Raw genomic sequence first — 17,214 nt, 5'->3', positions numbered from 1 at the left:
TTTTTCCTTCCCCTTTTTCCCCCTCCTTTGGCTAAGATTGAAAAGGTTATTGTGTATTTTATGGATCCCATGAGAAATTTTGAAGATATTTAGGATGTTTTTTCCCTTACAATTTAATGTAATTTTTCACCTTTCACTGCTACATTTGTCAACATTTCCAAAGTTAAACTGTAACTGTAGTCTGGTGCTTTTATAGACGCAGGGTTAATATGTTATTTAAACAAATTTGCTTAGTGTTACTAGTTAAAAATTAAACGGAACAAAGTGAAATGGTTCGCGTGAAATGTTAATGTCACACCGGTTTTCCTCGATGAAAGCGTTGGCCGCAATGCGAGGACCGTCGTCCAGACGATGTCGTCGGTAGAGCGCCCGGTGGGGGCAGCCTGTTTCGCTCACGCGAGCTCTGGGGTCGAGAGATTCTTGGGCAGCGTGGCCAGATCCAGATCTAGATTCACACTGTCCACCGATCTCCCCCTCCCTCTCGTCCTGATCGTCATGGCATATAGCGCAGGGGGTCTGCGCTCCACAAGGGTGCGAGGAACGTGGGAGAGCGGCAAACCTGCTCTGCCGTGGAAGGAGACAGCGCACACTGCGCACGCTGCTCTTTTCCCCACACGCCATAGTCAACGCTGAGTTGTCAGCGTTGGCACTGTACATCAGTGCTTTAATCAGTCTCTATGTGAGCCGTTGATACTCATTGCATTATTATTATTATTATTATTAGAAAACTGAGTAATTTCTGTATACTATCTAGCCATTTGATGATTCCATTTATAAAAAAATCCAGGTAACGGAAAGCGCAATTGCCAGTTCGTGAGCCTGAAATGCTCACTTTAATTACACCGTAATCTAACAAAATTGTACACACGTTAAAATGAAAAGAAAGCCCGCGTCTCTTTATGTGCACGTAGAGCTCGGCATTTTCCATTACCGGTTAGAAAATTGACAAGTATCGTTGAAATGCGCAACTTGGTCACGGACCGCAGGGCAACTCGTGTCTTTAGGCGTAGATGCCGAGATGAAACAAGACGAGGTACTGGCCCTTTTGCTCCCCCGCTTTGCGCGAGGATAAATAAGGGGGGCGGGCGCGCGCCCATCTGCCGTCCCGGGGACCTCGCACCGTTGCGGTAAATGATGGGGACTGGGATACTAGCCGTGGCAAGCTGTAATGAAGAAACAAGACCCTGCGCTGCACCCATCCGCTTCATTCGGACACATAGACAGCGGAGGTTACCTCATTAAAGGTGGGAGCGGGAGGGGGGGGATGTGGAGCCTGGCTGGCCTGCCAGCCGTTCGCCATGCTGCCACCAGTGGGCAGTGGCACGAAGCGGGAGCGGGATGCGGCCTGTATCCAGCAGCCAATGGGCTTCAGAGCATCGCTTTGCCTTCTCCTCCCTGTCTTTGCCCTCGTTGCATCTCTGTCGGCGCGTCATCGCTGATAAACACCCCCTTACAGAAGCGTTTGAATATGTGCAGTAGCTTCGAGTCCGTGTTACCCCACGGTGTAGTAAAATTCAATTCGTACGGTGTTTTTTTTTGCAGTTATAACTGTGTTATTCTTGTTAATGGATTCACTGTAACCAAGGGGAAATTATTTTTACAAGTAATTGTGTCCTGAGCAGCCTTAATGGCGTTTCATTTGTTCAGGTCTGACGATTATACGGTGAACGTAGTGAAATTGGAGTTTGCCCACGCCTTTACCGAGAGGAGTGAGAAACGTATCATTTTAAAGGCCCCAGAAGTGTGAATGTGTCATTTTGCTGTTGTCAACACAAATTCTGTGCTAAAGCCACATCGTGAAGAGCAGATTTTATCACCTCGCTCGGATTGTCTGGGCAAAGGAGGGACTGCTGATGTCACACTTGTTAGAAAGGAGAGGTGTAGCCTTCTGCTCATGCCGGGCGGCAGGTGGCAAACTCGGGACGGACTCCACTCGCGCCGTCTCTTTACCCTGCGCGCTGCTCTTTGAAGCCGTCTTTCTCATGCTGCAAATGACATGCAATGTGTTCTCATTGGAATATGTGTCCAAAGTGTATCTGTGCAAGTGCTTGTCATTGTCTTTACAGATTGCCGAAATGTTACTGCACTCCATGACTGAATTTTGCTTTGTGCAATCATTTTTTCGTTTGTTCGTTACTTCAGTTATCGGTGTTTTTTTATTTCATGATTTGTAATATCTTTGAAATGGGGTTGCGGTGGCGCAGCGGGTTTGGCCAGGTCCTCCTCTCTGCTGGGTCCGGGGTTCATGTCCCACTTTGGGTGCCTTGTGACGGACCGCCGTCCCGTCCTGGGTGTGTCTTTGACTTGATCAACATTGTAAATAGCTTCAGTGTCATTATGGTTTGAACTTTCGTGTGTGCAGGATATCTAGAACTTTATTTCTTTTACAATATTGGTAATGAGTCATGAGGTTTGTTTTTATGAATGTAGTTGTGTTCCTCCTGGAGGAAAGGCACACCGGGTTTGCTATTGAAGCCTTACCGCGGTTCGAGCGGCCGGGGGGCAGCGATGCAGCCCCCGGCTCTGGGGTGTGAAGGCTGACTGATGCTGCAATCGATTGAGTTTGATTGTGACTGACACGTGCCCTTTGAAAACACTAGCTGCAGCGCACGCTGTGTAGTGCTTGTCGCTGTCTGCTAATCCCTTTCCTAATACTTCGGCCCAAAACTGGTTTTTATGAAGCTTCCCTCCGATGTTGGCTCTATGGCTGCTCAGGTTCTCCAGGCCACTTCGCAGGTCCTGTCTGAGTTGTGGCTGAGCTCAGTGTTTTTTTTTTTTTTTTTTTAAACTTTGCTCTTTTCGTAACCCTTCGCCATTGATTCCCTTGTCTGTGTCATCCAGGAGGGTTACGGCGTCATCGTCATGAACCCCAACGAGAACTACTTGGAGGTGGAGAAACCGGCGAAGTCCAGCCCCGAGCCTTCGCCCGATGGCTCCGACGAACCGGCCGAGAAGCGCGAGCGCAAGGACGACAAGGAGATGCGGAAAAAGCGGGACTTTTACGAGAAGTACAGGAACCCGCAGAAGGAGAGGGAGGTTGAGCAGATCCCTATTCGGGTAAGGAGCGTGCGGTGTGGTGCGGTGCGGCGTGGTCCACGGTGTACTTATCTGCTTCCGCCGCGGGTTGCTGTGGGTACGCTGATTCCTGCTGTCGTGCAGAAAGCCCAGCCACGTACCTGCAGGTGTTTCTCCATGAAGGATCACAGCACTCGGAAGCCACGTGAAGGGAGCCTTTGCCATCAGCACAAATATAACTTTGGGAGACTTGCAAGCTGCAAACTTAGTCCATTTTAGTACTTGAGTGGGACCAACCCAGCAGATTGAGTAAAAATGTCACATCATAATATTTTTTTTGTTTTTTTGTTTTTTTTTTACTTGAGCTGTGTCTGACTCATTTGTCGCATGTGAGGTGTCAGTGCTTCCTCTCCGCTATCATGTTAGACTGTTCCTTTACGCACGGCACAATGCAGCACGCCAACCCGACATTTACACCTTCCATCACCGCTTCTTGTAAAAAAAAAAAAAAAAAAAAGAAAAAATTTGTCTTCTCCCTTCATAGTCCAGACAGGCAGAGCTTAGCATTCGCTCCTTCCTGCCTGTAAATCAGTGCTGACACCCTCTTGGTCTCCATCTTTAATACCATAAATTGCAGCAACTGCCTCAGAGGCAGCAGCTCTGCGCCATCGTGGCTTTAAGGCACAAGTAGCTCAGGAAGTTCTTCCCCAGCTTCAGTAAAGAGGCATCGAGCCGGAGGGGAAGACGACCCCACAGAGTGATAGTGTTTGACACTTGTACAGCTTGACACACTGACACACTTCTGACTACCGTTTCATCCTGGCACAAGTGTACCTCGCAGTGCAGGGAACATAGATGGCATTTAAATGTTATCGTGCATTTAGTCATCTCATTTGCCTGTCTGTATGTATTTAGTGCGTATGGGTTATGCGTCTGCGCAGGGTCTGCATCTTCAGGTGTCCGAGTCACATATGTAAACGGTGATGTCTGGCCTGGCTGCTGGTGTGTGCTCTCCATAGCAGGGGAAGGCAGAGTTGTGGACATACCATCACAGAGAAGATGAAGGGGGACTGCTGATATTAATATCTTAATAAATATTTCAGCTTGAATGGCTCAGGATTCCTTGTAATGAGGAGGCCACAGCCCCTCACTATTCCTCTTTCGCTTTCTCCCTCGAACCTTTGCACTTTGTAATGCGAGCAGCGTGAGATCGTTAGAGCAGTCCTACCCAAGGTTTTCCAATTCTGCAGGGGGCTGCACACTATTATGCACACTTTGACATTAGGCCGTGCTTGCGCCGGGCACGACGCGGTGAGTTTGCCGCGGCTGGCAGCCGGCGCGCTGGCGGGGTGGCCGTGGCACTCCGCTTCGTCTTCTTCGCGCCCTCGAGGAGAGACTCGGAGCAGGCCGCCAACATCGTGTCTTCGTTGGAGGCCTTGTTGGAGGCAACACAATTCGGAGGTGATGCTGTGAGTAATCACCCCCTTCCTGCGACTTTGTTTATTTGTATTACTTCTCAGCAAAAGGGAGAAAAGAACTCCCCTGTTTTTAGAGCACAATTTCAAGACTCCTTTCCAACTGGTACATCTGACGCATTTAATTTTCTCCCCGCTTTCGTCTCTGTACCTTACACCTTTTATTACTGATTTGTTTGTCTAGACCAGTTTTTGGCTTCTTGCCATTTGTCTTGCGTTATTATTATTATTTTTATCACACACTGTCTGAAACTGCTTGTCCCGAGAGGGGTCGCGGCAAGCTGGAGCCTAATTCGGCAACACAGTGCGCAAGGGTGGAGGGGGGACACCCGGGACGGCACGCCAGTCCGCCGGAAGGCACCCCAAGCAGGACTCGAACCCCAGACCCGCCAGAGAGTAGGACCCAGCCAAACCCGCTGCACCACTGTGCCCCCCCATTATTATTATTATTATTATGTACAGTATTCATTGCGTTTCTCCAAAGCAAGAGGGTTTGTGTGGGGGCTTATACACTGACACGCATACATATTTTAACAATTTATACAGCTTTATCATTTCTACTGTATCGATTCAGGGTATGTACCTTGCTCAAGGGTACCTGGAACCTTCAGGTGCACAGCAGTGGTGCTTACCATGACACCAGCTGCTGGCCCCATAAAGCTGGCTGGGCTGCCTGGATTTTAATCCAGCACAATTATAACAGGAATGTGTATACTGAGTTTTATGTGCCTTTAAATTGTACTTGAGGAGTTTAGCTCCCCCCCCCCCCCCCCCCCCGTGCCTCCTCTAGGTGTGGGGCACTTAGTGCATTGGTCCTGGGTTGCGAAGGCTGGTTCTGTGCTTTATCGCTGTGTCTGTGCGAGCGTGGACCCAGGGATCCCTGGGCCCGGAGCCTGTGTGCTATCCCAGTGAATATGGCTTCAAGTAGACCTGCCGGGGAACTCCGTTCCTTAATGCTTGCGGTAATAAGACAGAATCCTTGTTTCTGAAGCCATCTGTCCAGCTAAACTACACAGAGAAGACAGAAAACGCAGGCGGCAAATGTCAACAGATTAGCAAGAAACCAGCGAAGGAGTTGCTCTCTGCCGTCAGTCAGCAAAGTGGGTGACGCTGGGGGGGCACCGTTGCCCGGGAGAGGCCCGGGCGTGGATGTGCGGCAGGCGCTGTCAGGATTCGCCCACCTTTGACCCGCAAGTCCCCTGACCCCTCGCAGGGGGGAGAGCTGTTTTTGTCTCTCCACCCTCTCTCATCTCTTGAGTGACACTCGGTGATGCGTCTGCAGGAGGTCCCATCCCATCCCATCCCCCCAGCCGTCGCTGTCGCACGGGGAGTCCCCTGTGCCCCGCAGTGGTCGTTAAAGGCGGCCATCAGCGGCACTTGGGGAAGTCGCTGGCTGTCGGTAAGACGGGCTCAAGCCTGCACTCGTACCGCTCACAGGAAGAACACGCCAGCGAGCCGTGACCAAGTAAACGTTGAGCCCTCTAATTCACTTCCCCACGCTAAGTAAATCTGGATAATAGTCCCCAAATTTTGTCCTATTCCTCATTTGCCAACCCCCAGAGGCACAGCTTCATTTAGATATTGGCAGTGGTGGGGGTGGGGATGGGATTCTCTTTTCTCTTTTTTTTTTCCTCTCTTTTTTCTTTTTTTTTTGGGGGGGGGTATGGGGGGTGTGATCAAATCAAGTCTTTTTACGGGGAGTTTTTCATCTATTCTAGTGGCATTGTGTTCTCTGTACCGCCCCCTGCGTGGCCAAGCGCGCACCGAGAGCAGAACCAGACCACCTGCGCACCCGAGAGAGTAGGCCCAGCGCACAGCCCCTACATAGAGTTGAGTTGATTAATACGCTTCCTTACACACATTAATAAGCCCTTAACTGCTTTTGCGAATCTTACTTTTTAGCCCTAGGTTCAGAGTGTCTCACCTCCCAGGCCCTGGTTAATCTCTGGCCTCTCCAAGATCACAGTCCAGAGCCCCATGTTTAGTGATGCTGCGTTTCAGAGCACTTGCTATACAGAAGTTTGGGAGTTCACTTTACTCTGAATTTTAGTGCTAATCCAGTTACCTATTTTCCGTCAGCCAAGCGGAGGAATAGCGCGAACAAAAAACACATTCATGGCTTAAGAAGCCCCCAAAGACTTCACTTGAGGATGACTGGGGCGGATTATCTGGAAAAAGAGCAAGGCACAATAAACAGAGAGCCAGGGCATTCTTTCACAACTCCTCATTTTTGTAAATGACTACAATACTTTGCTTTTTTCCCTGTTGTGTGTCGCTTATTGTTGCGTTTTTTTTGCATGTTCAGACAGAAGCCGTCTCTCTGTGCCTGCAGAAGCAGATTGTCCACACCGTTGTCTTCCTCCGCTTTTTTTTTTTTTTAATTCATTTTTGTGTCGTAGGAGCGACTTCAAAGGTCAGATATTAATTACCGTGACCGGAATTTGCCTAATTTTTCATTTTACTAAATTTTTAAAGTGCTCCTTTATGCACCATTTGTAAAAGTTGACAAAATAAATGGAAAATAAGTACAATAATCAGTCTTCTACAGGATTTTTTCCCCTTTGTGGGATGCTTGGGTCTGGAAACAACTACACAAATCTGTGTAGCTGCAATAATAGGAAACTCTGAAAGTCGCTCCTACCCAACTATTGATTTTTACCGTGTCTTACTACACTCTCAAAAGAGAAATGTCTGCCAGAAGTGAAGCTATATGCCTTAATTCTACTCATGGTTTCGAAATTAACTTGTTTGGCTCCCATATTAAGCCTCTTTTCTTGAACGGTTCATTATGCTGCAGTTGAGTAAATATGCGATAATTAGAAACATTGTTGAATTCCCTGAATTAAATTAATGCGACTCAGTGTCGTTGATGGACATCTTGGCTCAAGGTGACACATTTTGTGTATAATGGTGGTTTGAATATAGTGTGCACCTTATGGACTGCATTCTGAAGGAATGCAATGTATTATTTATATCTTGTTTTACCTTCTCTATTCCTTCAGGGAAGGAGGATTCTTGTCCAGCCCGTGTTCCTGAGCTGTATTTTTTCCCAATGCCTGTCTCGTACATCGTTTCTGCGGCTCCCTGCACATCCTTAGACTAATGTTGCTTCCGGTCAGGGGTGTCACAGAAAGCCCATATGTATTCCGCCAAGTTTGCGGTGAAGTATACTACCGTGCCAAGTCGGTTCCTTCGCGGATATCGCCGGGCTCTGTCAATTATGCACGGAGGATGGATTGCACTTTGACCTTTTCAGCCTTTGACGTGACCCTGGGCAGACAGAGCCCGTGTACAGGTAAAGAGGCGAGGTCACACGCTTGCCCGAGTGCGTCGGCTTTGCTTTCGGCAAAGGGAGCTGGTCAGGAGTCGTACGGGTCGTGCATGCGGCTCTTTAGTCTGCGGTGTGTGTAAAGTTCAGGTCAGTTTGTGTTTGTGTGGTTGCTGCCCCCTTGCCTGGCTTGCACTCTGGGCTCTCTCTGATGCTGCTGAGCATCCGCTGTGCTGGCATATCTCCCCGCTTGCCTGCCAGGGCTCTGTAGTTGCAGTGAGAGCATTGCTCCCAATTTTCTCATCAGGTCAAGCAAAAAACTCGGTCCATTCGGTCACGGGCCCTGGAAGGATGCTCATATCCCAGCAACCGACGGCCGTGCCGATGTACGACCGCTCGCTACGGCCAGCGTGCCTCCCTGCTGGGCACCGCTGTACTTTGTTCATTTACCTTTTGTGTTCATGTCAGTTAATTGCAACCAGTAGTTCTGTCTCATACTCAGAGTGACAGACTGGTGGAGATGTCACACAGATGACCTTTCTGCTCATGTGCAGCCAGGAGGCATTTTTAACAAGGAATCTCAAAAAAGTAACTTCCTTTGTACTTTGTTAATTAGTTATTGATTTGAAACAATGCACTCCACCGTATTGCCAGATTAGCCTGGCGCCTGCAAGGTCAGCCTCTTATACAGTCTGCACATGATCATCTTTGTAGTATATTAGGAGTTGGGCTGCCCTCTCTTTCGCTGTTGTGTAACCTCCCGTCACATATTCTTTGTGACTCGTTGGCCGCACGAAAATATCCCCTGCCCCGTGGTTGTTCCTCTACGTTGCTGTGCAAGAATGGCCTACGAGTCAATAGCTCAGGGTACCGGGGACGTTCGCTCGCGCCCGTTCGTTCTCCGTCGGGTTGTATGTCGTCTTGCTTCGGCGCCGAGTGTTCGTGCGTGCACCCCGGCCGCGGTTTGACTCGTTTCGTCGGTGCTCTCACTTACGATGCCGGGCCTCTGCGTGGCTGTGCAACTGGCGGCTCGGCGGCAAGTTGAGCGGGATCTGCGCGAGCATTCAGATACGCAGCCCAAGTCGATGGGAATGAGACGCCCTGGTGATTTAATCACCCACAGCAGCATGCTGCATATTTGATGTACAGGCTTCATGTCATTAGCGCCTTCCCCTGCTACAGATCATACACTGGAGACAGCAGTAGAGTGTCATCCCAGGGAACGTAACAGATGTCAACAGGTGCCCTGTCATCTCCGACACTTAGCGCTGCGTGTTGAACAAATTCCCGTTTTAGCATTTCTCACGTTTCGGGCTTTCGCCTCTTTTGTCTGGCGGACTTTTCGTCGAGACACTATCGGAAAGTAACTGCCGCTAACATGTTTCCGTACGAACGGGGGACCGTTTCCTAATCCAACCACTTTCTGCCATATGTTGAAAAGGTGCCCATTTTAGTTTTGTTTCTTCTCAGACATTTTTCATGCAAGAAGCTTCCCCTTAAACCTTGTGTCATAAGCGCTCTCTTGTTAGTAAGTTAAAAAGGGAAGAAGGAAATGGATTTCTGTTTGAATTTATGCAAACATCCCACGCCAAGGTCTACTCAGTAATGTTTGAGGTGTTAATAAGAAACATGCAATTATGTGGCGCGCTTGTTTCATATTTAATAATTAACCAGAGGGAAAACAATGTCAGCAGCTGAAAGGGAACTGATCGATATTGAAATGAGTAGCATTCGGGTTCGTGAGCGCACTGGCGCACTTCTTTTCACCCAGCATTTGAACTCGTGGCAGATCTGTTTCGGTTGCCAGTTTTAATCACCTCCCAAGTCAAGTCGGAATTAACGGCAGCCAGCATAAATTTTGATAGAGCAGTATACAAATATAATGTTTTAATTGAATTCTGTTTCATCAGCTCTGCGATGCGAGCCGCACAGCGGAGACACGTGGAGCAGATGCACGTGCTTTACGTTTGCGGGGTGTAAATCGTGAGCCGTGACCAAACCGCATCCATCCCGCAACCTTTGATCCGTGTGTTTCATAATTTGTTACTCCGGGTGATGGCAGCCTGGCTTTCCTCCACCAGATCTGGGCGGACTCCTCTCCAAGGAAGCGAGAGCGTTCTGGCTGCTTCTTGCCATCTGCCTGAGCCGCTGTCGTCTGCGCTGGAGCCGAGATTAAAATGGAGTAACGTTTGCCGCCGCGCAACTTGGTGCAGATGCTGTCTGATCACCTTGCCGCGGCGTTACGTCAGCCCGGCCTCGCCCGAGAGCGTGACCCAAGGCTCCGGGAGTGTCGCCGTCGCCCACTCCCCCGCTCTGCGCACCAGGCCTACCCTCCGCTCTTGGTAGTTGCTGGAGGAGAAAGTTTGAAAAACAAAGTACTTAGAGCTTGTTTGTCATGGATTGAAGCCTGTTAGATTAATTGTTTCCTGTGTGCTGGGCTTCGGCATTGTTCTTGGCTTCACTCTTGTTTTTCTTACTGTTTCAGGGTGCTCTCTTCTCCCTGGTTCTCATTAGGCCGTGTAAACAGAGCGTAGGAACTGGAAATTAAAACGTGTTTCTGCAGGACTGAGACTGCCGGCACGCGTGTGTTTGTGCAGACGGGGAAGGGACATTTTTAAGACTCCATGGCCCTTCTCTCCAGCTTCCCAGATAAATGGTTGCTCGGCGAGATACGTTCGAAGCTATTAGGAAACGCCGTCATGATGTAGCGCTTCACCGGGTTGATATTTATCTCGATACCGTTGATTTATATCCCGCGTCCACTTCTAATTGTTCACCGTGTATACGCTTTGTTCCGTCAACAGTATTTAACGGACGGACGCTGCTCATTTTGCGCGCACCGTATTTATTCCACATGTAGTCGTTTCCTTATAGATACAGATATGTGCTTCTGGTAATTCACATGGGATCCTGGTAGGCTGTCTATTTTTAAGGCGGGCATGAAATGGAATGGGTTTGAATGACATTAAATACACAGCGGACGCCGTGTTTCAGACCTGTGAATTTGTATGTGACGGTGCTCTCATGGAGAAGTGACACGAGCGCAGAGCGCGGCTGTCAAGCCGGAGTGAGAGTGAGAGAAACGCTCAGCGCGCCGCTGTCTGCCTCACCTACCATTTCTATTTTTCCACCACAGTAGAAATGGATGTAGCAGGGAATTACATTGTGTGCAATATGTATTTTGCAGTCAGCCAGCTCCGTAAAAGCCCCACATGGCTGTGTGTTGAGGCACAAAAAAAAATGAGAAAAGAAGGAAGGCCACGCAGCGGAACATGATTACACAGCAGCCGCCGTATGTACACAGTGTACCCCGGGTATATTAGTGTGCTGGGAACCATTCATTTGTACTAATGCTTCACCCTTCCCAGCAAAGCAGTGGCACAGCTGACGTGCAAAGCCTTGGTTGAGACGGGCTTCAAAGCAAGATGACTTTCTCCGAAGCGACGTGCGCCTCGAAGTCGGAGGACAATGTTGGGGGCCCTAAAATGCACCTGACAGTCGTCTCTTAAGATACCAGCAACAGGTTAGCAGTGGGGAGTCTGTCAAAGTTGGCAGGCGTACAGGAAATGTGCGGACCTGTCACTGGAAGCAGTCTCGGAGGGCGAGCTGCTTCACAGGAGCTCATTAACCCGAGGAAATAATTACACCAATATGCAAATGTTGTTTAGATAATTCCGGCGTGCTATCAGCGCAGGTAGTCAATCACATGCGCGGGGCGAGCGGCGGCCAGGTGTTGGGATCTGCGCGGAGTCGATAAGCGCCGCTACCTGGCCGCCTTCCGCTGCGGGCCGTGACATGAGACGCGCGTTGCTGCCATGCCGAATTACGGGCTAATGGGGCCGCTCCTGATTTCATTTGCCGCGCTGCACAGAAGGCCCGCCGTGGCCTCCCCGCACATACGCTGGGACGGTGGTGGCAGAAGCGGCAGCATTAGCGCCCTTTCTGATGTAATATTTGTTTATATATTTAGGCAAGGCGAGTGTGCCTTTGATGTCCGAGCGGGAACGCCGCCTATGAAATGCACGTGTAACGGCGGGTTTTCGGTGCCACGTGAGGAGAGGTCACCGTCAGCCTTTCCGCTCTGCGCCCACGGTGGGCCGGGGCCGTGGGTCTCTGTGCGGGGAACTGAATGATCTGATTAAACTTTGTGTTGCGCATGGGCTCGGTTATGAAGACGGCAAACCGGCGATGAGTCCGACGCTTTGCGATTTGATCTCGATGGGAAAGCCGCAACAGTAGATTTTATTGAATCGCACCCTGACGCTCTTCTTTCTCTACAAGTACGCATTTTGCATCTTTTGTCATCTTTGCTTTTGTCTGTTAATTTTGTGCTAGGGAAGCATGAGAAGAAGTTGGTCGTCAGAGGTCGTCTGCGACACGCAGCACGCGGCATTCAGGAGGAGCGTGACGGTTAGAGTCAGTTGGCACACTTCGCAGGTGCGCTCGACGCTCGCTTTGCACCTGCGAGGTGCGGGTCAGCGAGGGCCTCGCAAAGGAAGGCGAGGGCGGACGGACGCGAGAGGAACAGACCTCAAGGCAACTGGATCCTCGTGTTCCTCTGCCGGAAGGATCAGGGCAGGGCTCAGCTTGCACCGCGTTGCATCACGGCTCCACGAACGTCGTTTCATTCCCGTTCATTACGTTCAACAAACAATAACAGCCTCCCACAAACACTCCAACAGCCAGCCCTTTCAACCACTCTGACGAATTCTATATTTATTTATTTGTTTGTTTGGTTGTTTGTTTATTTTTCTTGTTTTGGGTTCATGTTTGTCAACGTATGCACTTTCGAGAAGCCAAGGAAACAACACTTTTGGAGATTTTTGTGATAATCCAAGATGATGCAACAAAATGTCTCAACTTTTTTTTTTTTTGTAGAGGCGAGTTTTTAGCTTATTACAATTTTATCTGTGTTTGAAGGCAGTGGTTAACATTTTATTAAGGACTGGGAAAAAGAAGATAGTGGTTGTGTGCGCGCGCACGCATGTGCTCTTGCAATGCTGCTTAATACAGTTTCAGATACACTTCATTGTAAAGGGGAGATGGAGGCAGAAACGTAATGTTTTTGAAACATTTGGTTTCTTCCTACAAAGACTAGTTATTATGTGAACCATTGACCCTGTGCTTCTCCATGTATTTTTCAAACTGTGTTTGTAACTTTTTAGCAGCGATCTACATTTTAACATATGGTTTCGATTGTGGAAAAGAATAATGAAAAACAAGTCATTTTGTGAAAAAATATAAAGGAAGCCTTGTTATTTTTCTTCGAAATGCGGCTTCAGATATGCCACAGTCACACAGTGAAACTGCATGATTTGTGTACTTATGGGGCGCTTCCACTGGGCCGGGTGGCACGAGGAAATCCATCTCTTCACGTGATCAACAGAAAGTCACACATTTTCTCCGTCTGTCTCGGTCGGTCGGTCGGTCGGTCTGTCTGTCTGTCTGTCTGTCCACCCCCCCACCACCCAAAATATTTACATCCTTTTGTGATATATCTGTTTTCACAGTATTGCTTCCCATGCAGGTTATGTTGTATTTTTTTTTTTTTACTTTTTAAATTTTAGTGATGACAGCTTAACCGTTGATTAAATATGTGGCTATTAAGAGCTCTTTGGATGTTTTTTCAACATTATTTATATATTTATTTATGTGTTTTTTTTTGTGCCATGTTTGAGATGCACTGATAAAGTCACAAATGAATGCAATTACTGAGACTATTGAAAAGTTTACATGAAGGCAGTTCGCATGATAAGAAAGGTGCGGAGACTAGTTGGCGTTACCTGTTACCCAGACCCTGTTCCGTATTGTCAGTGATCACGGGGGATAGAAAGAGCGCCTAGTGAAAACATCACCAGGCCAATGGCAAGAAGCAGCGCGTTGCACTGACGTGAGGTATTTATTTAAAAATCAAACACAGGAATCAATGTGGTGGAGGCAGTAATGAATGCCGCCGCCGCCGCTGCCGCCCTCTTTTACAGCACACAGAGTAGTTGTGTGCGTGGCATTAATTAAAATACTCGCATTCCTCTCCTCTCAGCTGTTTCCAGTTGTGACCAATATGTTTCAGCATTGTACTTTTACAGGCCATGGAAGCTTTATTGATTCAGCAGCGTGGTACAAATTAAGATTTAAATGTTACGTCACGGGATTATTGAGTTTTACATCTAGGGCGTTTACAATATCCAGACCTCATTGATTAGATAAAGAGTGTTTATAACAAACAGACTTTGTTAGCGTCGGCCATGTGCGCAGCGCTCTGGAATTCCCATCTTACTGGCGTGAGTTTGCTGGCACTCCGCGAGTGACGTCTTTCAAAGGTGTTTTTTTCCGCCTCTTTTCTGTTTCAGGAGAACAGCTCTCCAGAGGAGCACACGATATACGTGTGGGACAAATTCGTGTCGAAGTCAGCGGCCAAGAACGTGTTGATCGTCGCGCACAGCTACGGCGGCCTGTCGTTCGTGGAGCTGGTGAGTGCGCCGCGGAGCCCCTTCGCCCCAGCATGTCGGCTTCTCCAAACGGCACACTTTCCACATTGTGGGAAAGGCATTGAGTGATTAAAAATAAATAACGTTTAGTTTCTTTGAGAAAGTACTGCCTCTGTAAACAATCCAGTTCATCCTTGTCCTACGGCAGAATACACTTCCTCTGGATCTGAAAAAATAATGTTCTCGTGAGCCTGGCTGCATAGCATGCAAAGCAGGAGGCCCAGGGAGAGGGCAAAACGCCACTCTTACCCTCCGAGGGAAAGTTGCTGTCTCTATTCCGCATTATGTCGCACTCCATTTCATCTCAAGTTTCACACTCGCTGTATGCTGTGTATGTTGGGGATCTATCTGTGTTATAGACGCCCTCGAAGATGCAGACCTTTTGAACGTTAAAAGTGTTCACGGCTGATGTGGGGCCTGCTGACTCCGCTTTTATCTGCTGTGATTCACATTTACACTCTCTGTAACCCCAAATTATTTAAAGCATTTTTTTTTTTATTTTTCTAAAGATAAAGGGAATCGTTCATTCGCCCCACTGTAATTCCACAACTTTTTTTTTTTTTGTTTTTGTTTTTTGTTCCCCCGAACCCACTCCTCAAGAACATTGCCCCCTCCAATAGTTTTCCATGTTCTCTTTCTCCATTGTAGGTTCTGGGAAAATGTTTTAAAGAAACAGGAAAAAAAAAGTGTATAAAGCAAATGTGAACAATTTCTCTGAACTCCAAGGCCCATTTTCATACCTTGATAGTAGCCTCCTTTAGATTGTATCACAGCAGTGTGAAAGTTACTGTATATCCATAACGTGACACTTCAGTACTGTCATACTGAACCACAGATGAGCAATTTTCATCGTGAAAAGTCAGGGCAGAACAGTGTGCCGTGGCATGTATATATTCAGAAAGCCTCAAAACCTGTCAGTCACAGTTAGTTCCAAGTGGCTCCAATCAGCTGCGTTACGACCAGTTACGCACTGCATAGCGGGCAGCATAGGCTCCGCTGCCAGTGTTTCACTGACACTTCTGTGTGCACTTATTATAATATTAGCTTTTGTGGGCCTGCGTTACAAATAGCTCCGTTTCCCAGCTGACTGTGCCTGCCGTCGTAGCCTGACCCCCTGCATCCGTCACAGCGTTCCTCCAGTCTTCACGGTGCCTTCAATTACGCCGTTGCATATTCACGCGCCGCTTTCTCCGAAGACTCGGAGCGGTCCCCGGTCTGGATGAGCTCCTCTCGGAGGTGGCGCCGCAGCTGGAGGGTTTGGGCTGTTCCGGCATCTCACCGCACCTCTCCTCACCTCACCTGCCCTCTCTAAGCTGGCACCTTCAGCGAGCAGCAGCTCTCAGTGTGAACACCTTTAGGTCAAAGCAGCTGTTTTTGTTCCTCTCTAATGGACGCCACCTTTATGACATCGAAGGGAAGCACGGGAACCGAAAATGTACACGCAGACGTAAATGGTAAGAGAAACTCATCGAAATTCAGAGCCCTAGCAGTAACGTTACAGAGGTCCGCCGAGCATCCTTTGTGCCACGGAGTATAGCCGTCCCTCGTTTGGAGAAGCGGGCCGTTTGCGGGCGACAAGCGCAGTTGTACGCTGCAATGCGTGTGTGGTACCTTGTACTCTGCTGCATGCCCCCTTGTCCTTAAAGGGTACTTGTGAAGCCCTGTCTCTCCGACACGGAGCGATCGCGGTGCTGCCGAAACCTTAACCGTTCCGCCACCTCCAGAGCCTTTGGCCTTGGAGGCTCTAGGGGTCTTCTGATTCCGCTGCTGGGGGCATTATCGCACAACGGGGAGTGGTCTCAGCATCAACAGAAAGAAGCATTTACCTTCACCCAGTGAGCGTGCACGTAATCTGACCCTAAACTGGAGCCCTCGAACACCGAGTGCAGAGAAGCAAGGAAAGCCCAGCAGTCACAGCATCACGTGTCCAAACTTGCGTCTCGTTATGTTTTCATCCACTCGTTTTCCCGCTTTAAAGCGCTGCTTTCCGGACCTGCGTTAGCGGTAGAAAACATTAACCTAATTGAAGGAAAAAACAGTGCGAGCGGAGGGAGAGGCAGAGTGGGACGAACAGTTTGACACATGTGAAGCCCCAAAGAAAACAAGCTGTCTGTGGGTTAATTACGGCTCCCTTTTCCAGTTAATAAACACGTTTCTGATCAAGCGCATCAAACGCACCCAGATTAATTTCGCCCTGCTTTTCTTCTGCTCCAGCCATGTAGCCCATGTTTGGAGCGCTGAACTGTTTCACTGCAATTTTATTTCTTTTAAAACACTTCACAGAATGTGTGGACTAATTATAGTTACATCAAAGAGGAGCTAAAGGCCTTTGAATGAGCCAGAGTTGCTGCAGGGAGGATGGCTTCGTGTCTCAATGAATGCTGCTCTCATTTTCCCCTCCCTCTCCCGCGTTGCTGTTTCGGAGGCGTTGCGGCCGGGGTGGTTGCCGAAGGGTCCGCTCCCTGCCGCTCGGGCCACGGGCTCTGGGCGGGAGAGGCAGCGGGGACTCGGCATCTGCCTTTAATTTAATTTCACCACTGCGAAAGTGCTTTTGCAGGACTGCCACACCAGCCATCGAAAGAGTGCAAAGGTCCTGTCCCTCAGCTAAAGTATTTAATTCCTTTTTTGCCTGAACTCAGGGCTGCTCCTCATCCCAAGAACCCATGGAGTGGCCTCCTCCGCTTTTCCCCCGATCACCGATTGTTGCCAAGGGTGCGGAAGGAATGGCCGATGGGCTTCGTGTAACCCTGCGCAACCTTCCCGCTCTCGGTGTGAAACAGGAGCATATTCATTGAGGAGGATGGGGCAACTTATATAAGGAGTTATGTAAGAATGCATCTGTCTCGATGTGCATATATGTGGGTGCGAACATCTCTGCGGTGTTACGAATGCGTGCTGCGAGTGTACGTGTGTGTGTGCGTATACTCATCTCTCTGTGTGCCTGTATTGGAAATCGATGTACTGATTT

At 48.8% G+C, this 17,214-nt stretch overlaps 1 protein-coding gene across 3 annotated transcripts in view; it reads left to right on the top strand.

Annotated features, from left to right (window-relative positions):
* Nucleotides 1–17,214, top strand: part of arb2a (ARB2 cotranscriptional regulator A) — a 128,624-nt gene that overhangs the window by 48,302 nt on the left and 63,108 nt on the right. For all 3 annotated transcript variants that reach the window (XM_018759341.2, XM_018759340.2, XM_018759339.2), the window contains exons 7-8: nucleotides 2,842–3,057; nucleotides 14,109–14,228. In XM_018759341.2, the coding sequence (XP_018614857.1) occupies nucleotides 2,842–3,057; nucleotides 14,109–14,228 (336 nt within the window). The remainder of the gene's footprint in view (nucleotides 1–2,841; nucleotides 3,058–14,108; nucleotides 14,229–17,214) is intronic.

This window comes from Scleropages formosus, chromosome 17 (assembly GCF_900964775.1).
Source record: "Scleropages formosus chromosome 17, fSclFor1.1, whole genome shotgun sequence".
Classification (NCBI taxonomy): domain Eukaryota; kingdom Metazoa; phylum Chordata; class Actinopteri; order Osteoglossiformes; family Osteoglossidae; genus Scleropages; species Scleropages formosus.
This window is presented reverse-complemented; position numbering and strand designations above follow the sequence as displayed.